At 46.4% G+C, this 4,641-nt stretch overlaps 1 protein-coding gene across 1 annotated transcript; it reads right to left on the bottom strand.

Annotated features, from left to right (window-relative positions):
• Positions 1-1,803: 1,803 nt before the first annotated feature.
• On the bottom strand, positions 1,804-4,433 carry LOC149141169 (uncharacterized). Its single transcript, XM_089451169.1, has 4 exons — positions 4,223-4,433; positions 3,367-4,033; positions 2,637-3,154; positions 1,804-2,372 (listed from the first exon to the last, which is right to left on the bottom strand). The coding sequence occupies exons 1-4, from the start codon at positions 4,431-4,433 to the stop codon at positions 1,804-1,806; spliced, it is 1,965 nt and encodes a 654-aa protein (XP_089307295.1).
• Positions 4,434-4,641: the final 208 nt, after the last annotated feature.

A 4,641-nucleotide genomic window follows, 5' to 3' on the forward strand; every position in this document is an offset into this window, starting at 1 on the left:
GATCAATTTTTGGTATAGACGGGAAGTTCCATATCCCTGCCCAGGGAGCTGGGTTGGGAGGGACGTGGGGGCGCTCTAAAAACTTGAAGTAACCCTGCTTAACAGTATATCCTGAGCGACTATTCTCCCAGCCTCTCGCGTCCTTTCTGTTGGCGTGGAGGGGGGCCAGTCCATGAAGATGGGCTCTGAATGCCGTCCAATCGTTTTCCAGGTCGATGGGCACTGATAACCGCTTCCAGCCCGTCCAATAATTCTCTGTCCAATCCGAAATATCCCACAGAGTATGGACGTGCGCTGCCTCCAACCAATTCCTTAGCGCTGTAAAATTGCCAGCTTCTTCCAAAGGGGATCGATTCATGATTTTGTCCTTCCATAACTGAATTTTCCTACCGTTTCCAGGTACCCAATGAGCATAACTGTTAATCATCGGCGCGATTCTATTGAGGAGATTGCTGAAGTGCGTTCTGAGCGAGTTTTTTGGGTGGTCTAAGCACCTGAGCCTTGGACCTCTAAAGTACTTCTTCCAAAATGCAGTCTAAGCCCAGCTTGGATTATGAGCGATTATTTTCCATACTAATTTGGCTCCCATAGCAAGATTTTTGGCCTTCAGATCTTTGAGATTTAGTCCTCCTTCGAGATATGGTTTTGTGACTGTTTCCCAACTAATTAGGGAGAATTTCTTGTCATTTTGCTTGCCTCCTTTCCAGAAAAAACCCCTGATTAATTCTTCCATCTTTTTTATAATTCCCACTGGTGCCAGGAGGACAACAAATTTGAAGATCGGAAGACTGTTGAGAACTGCTTTGACGAGCACAGCTTTGCCGGCGATGTTAAGCCAAGAGGAACCCCAGGATTGCATCTTTGTTTTGAATTTATCTAAGAGAGGAGCCCAGTCTTTGCTTGACGCCCTCTTATTGAAGACTGGCAGCCCAAGATATTTGAAAGAGGACCAACTAATGGAGGCAGTAAATCCCAAACATCTAGCTATGGAGGTTGCAGTGGAAGCAGGAATATTCCAACAAAATATCTGACATTTCCCCTTGTTTAGCTCACTGCCTGAGATTTTGCAGAAGTCATCCAAAACTGCTTTGAAGTTGATAGCTGATTGAGGAGTTGCAGCTCCCAGAAGGAGGGTATCATCAGCAAAAAGGGCATGATTGATGCGCTTCACCCCTCTTGCAATGCACAACCCGGTGATAGCATGATCTTGCTGCTTTTTATTCAGATAGAAACTAAGAACAGAGGCTTGAATGACGAAAAGGAGAGGTGAAAGAGGGCACCCCTGCCTCAGTCCTCTAGAGGCTTTGAAAAACTCAGCGGCCCTTCCATTCACCAGAGGAGCAATCCAAGGCTCCGAAATACAGGCTTTTATCCACTTTATAAAACCTTGCCCGAATCCCATTTTAAACATTACATCAAACAAAAATTTATGACTAACACGGTCAAAGGCATTAGCTAGGTCGAGTTTGATGACCATACCTTTTTCCTTACGATGTTGGCTGGAATGGATTGCCTCCTGGACCAGCACGAAATTGTCCACTAGCTGTCTGCCTTTGATGAATCCCCCTTGATTGTCCGGGATGATTTTGGGGAGGAATCTTTTCAGCCTGTTTGCTATCACTTTGGTGATCACTTTGTACCCAATGTTGCATAGTGAAATTGGGCGGAATCTGTTGAAGGTGTTTGCCCCTTTTTCCTTAGGGATAAGGGCAAGAAATGCCGAATTTGTGCAGCCTCCAATCTTCTGTCAGTCTTGTGATTTCTGGATCATTTTGAGGAATTCCTTCTCAAAGGTGAAACCATCTAGGTCTGGGGCTTTATCCGGGTGGCGAATAGAACCTCCTTGGTTTCTTTAAGTGTGATTTTGCTTTCTAGAGCCTGATTTATTTTGGATGTGGTGAGCTTAGGAACAACATCTAGAAGGCTGAAATTTTGATCTGCTCTGATGTCTTCCCTGTACAGTTTCTCAAAATACTCTGAGGCTGCCTTTTTTATGCTTGTAAAGTCCCTTAGGACACTTCTTTCTTCTTTTATTTCTTTGATAGAGTTCCGGCCTTTCCTAGCTTGAGCTTGTTTGTGAAAAAAGGAGGAATTCCTGTCTCTGGCTTTAAGCCAAAGACTTCTAGATTTGAGCCTCCAGTACTCTTCTTCAGCCAGGCATGCTTTGTGGAAGTTTTGCTGAAGCTTGGCCTCCTTTTCCAGATCTTCTTTTGAAATATCAACTGTTTCAAGTTGAAGGTGATGCCGTTCCAGTTCTGAATGAGTTTTTTTCCTTTCCTCAGCTGGATTGGGCAAGGTCCTGGCCCAATTTTTTAGCATGGCTTTCACTCTTCTGAGTTTTTCTTCCCACACAAAGAAGGCAGAACCCTTGACTGGGTTTTTTTAGCAGTGTCTTACCTTATCCATGAAGTCTGCCTCCTTGATCCAGAGAGAGTAGAATCTGAATGGAATAGGCCCCAGATCTTTAGAGGTCAGCAATTCTAGGTTGATAGGTTTGTGGTTTGATGTACCGCTGTGCAGAATGCGCGATCTAGCTTCTAATCCAATGAGTAGGAAGGAACTTTGTACCAAGAAGCAGTCCAATCTTGCCGCTATGTGTCCTAGCCCAGTCCTTTTGTTTGACCACGTGAACTTACCGATGGAAGGCTTGATATCGATCAGGTCCCAATCCTGCATGAGATCCTCTACTGTTTCTCTTGCTGGGTCTCTGACAATACTGCCTCCTCTCTTTTCTGATGGCAGGAGGGTGAGGTTGAAATCTCCTGCAATGATGATGTTCTCCAAATCTTCCCGGTCTGCCAGATTTTTGATGGAGTCCCAACATAATTTCTTTTCACCTGCATTATTAGGAGCATATACATTGACCAGACTAATAATTTCTTTAGATTCTAAGTGTTGCAGCTTTAACAATATCCAATGAGTGTTTAGGGTTTTAGAGATGAGGGAGAACTTATTTGGATTCCAGAGCGACCCAAGTCCTCCTGAAGCTCCCCGGGCCGAGGTTGCATGCGCTCCGTCTTTTTTCCAAAACTTTCTACTTGCTTGGAGGAAGGATGATTCCTCCATCTTAGTCTCCTGGATGAGGAGGATGTCCGGGGTTTCCTGCCTTATCAAACTTCTCATCGCCTCTTCCTTGGCTTTGGATCCCATACCCCTACAATTCCAGGAGACAATCTTCATTATTTACTTTTGCTGTGGTGAGCTCCTTTGGAGCTCTGGGTTTGCGTCTTCTTCGTCTTCGGAGTTTTTGCTAGAAGTTTCTCTAGCGTAGGCTGGCTGCCCTGGAGCTTGTCTTTGTATGTTTCTTGCTCCCTTTTTTCTTTTGTTGACATTCGGCCTCTTGTAGATCTTCTGGGGGTGGATTGCGAGTCCCCTATTTCCCCTTCTTCCTCCGAATCCTCGGATTCTTGGGTTTCCTCCTCGTCTTCAGACATCTTTCCTTTGGAAATCTCTGGCTCACTTTTAGATTTAGGCGGGGAGACTTCTTTCGGGGTTTCTGTCTCCTGGGAAATTATGGTTTCTGATCCAAGGATCTCATATCTGTTCCCTTGACTTCCCATGGGCGGCTGCTGAGCAGGCGCTGTTTGGGGTGCTCTGATGCTAGCATTTGCAGACTTCCTGGAGGTAGATCTGGATCTCTTCGCCTGATTCCATCCTTCCTCCTTCCCTTTATCTTCAACCCCTTTGGACGGGAAATCTCTAGCGAAATGACCGTAGACTTGGCACTTCCGGCATTTGAACGGCAGCTGCTCATAGTCTAGTTTCTGAATATGTGTCCACGGGCCCACCCTTATTTTGACAGCTTCAGGGAGACCAACCTCCAAATCCACCTCCACGCAAATTCTGGCGCAGTCATACTGGTCTCTATTGTTGGCCCTGTCAATGAATTTCCCAAGGGTGTTCCCGATGTGTTTCAGGGAGTCCCAGTTCCAGCAATGAACCGGAAGATTGGGGAGTCTTACCCATACTGGGACTGCTGAAGGTACATCCATTGCCGGGTCGAAATCTGGCGTCCATTTGTTCAGGTACAACCCTTGAGGCCCCATGAAATAGGGTCCATTTCTGAAAATGAGATCCTTGTCCTCTTTTTCTGAGAATTCAAAGAGGAAGTATCCTCTTCCGAGGAAGTAAGAAGTTACCTTGCCCTTGATCAGCGGAGCCCAGTTTCTGGAGACCCAGTTCTCTGTTGATTTAGGAGAGGGCCAGAGACCTATAAACTGACCCACTAGGGCGCGTTCCGACAAAGAAAGAGCTACTTGGATCGGACCTTCAGGGGGAAGGGCGATCTCAGGGATGTCTTCGAGCCTTTTAACGAACTTAGCGGCTTCCACTACTTTCTTCTTGGGAAGAGAGGCCAACAAGGATCTGAAGGCCTCAACAGCAGAGGATGGAGGAGGGGAGGAAGATCCCGGGGGAGGATCCAGCTCCTCCATGGAGATCCAGCTCTAACCCTAAACGCCGCAGCTGGAAGAAAAGGGCGGGTGATCACTAGGCGACCAGCCAGGAAAAAGACTCACCCACGCTCAGCTACCTAGGGAGGGACGAGGCCACAGGGATCAGATCCGCTGGAGCAGACCTCGCGAAGCAGAGAATGGTATTTCCAATATTATTGATATTAATAATGTTAAAAATCCTTATCTT

Source organism: Pinus tabuliformis, chromosome X (assembly GCF_031772625.1).
Source record: "Pinus tabuliformis cultivar Carrire ecotype Pingquan chromosome X, CPIR1, whole genome shotgun sequence".
Classification (NCBI taxonomy): Eukaryota; Viridiplantae; Streptophyta; class Pinopsida; order Pinales; family Pinaceae; genus Pinus; species Pinus tabuliformis.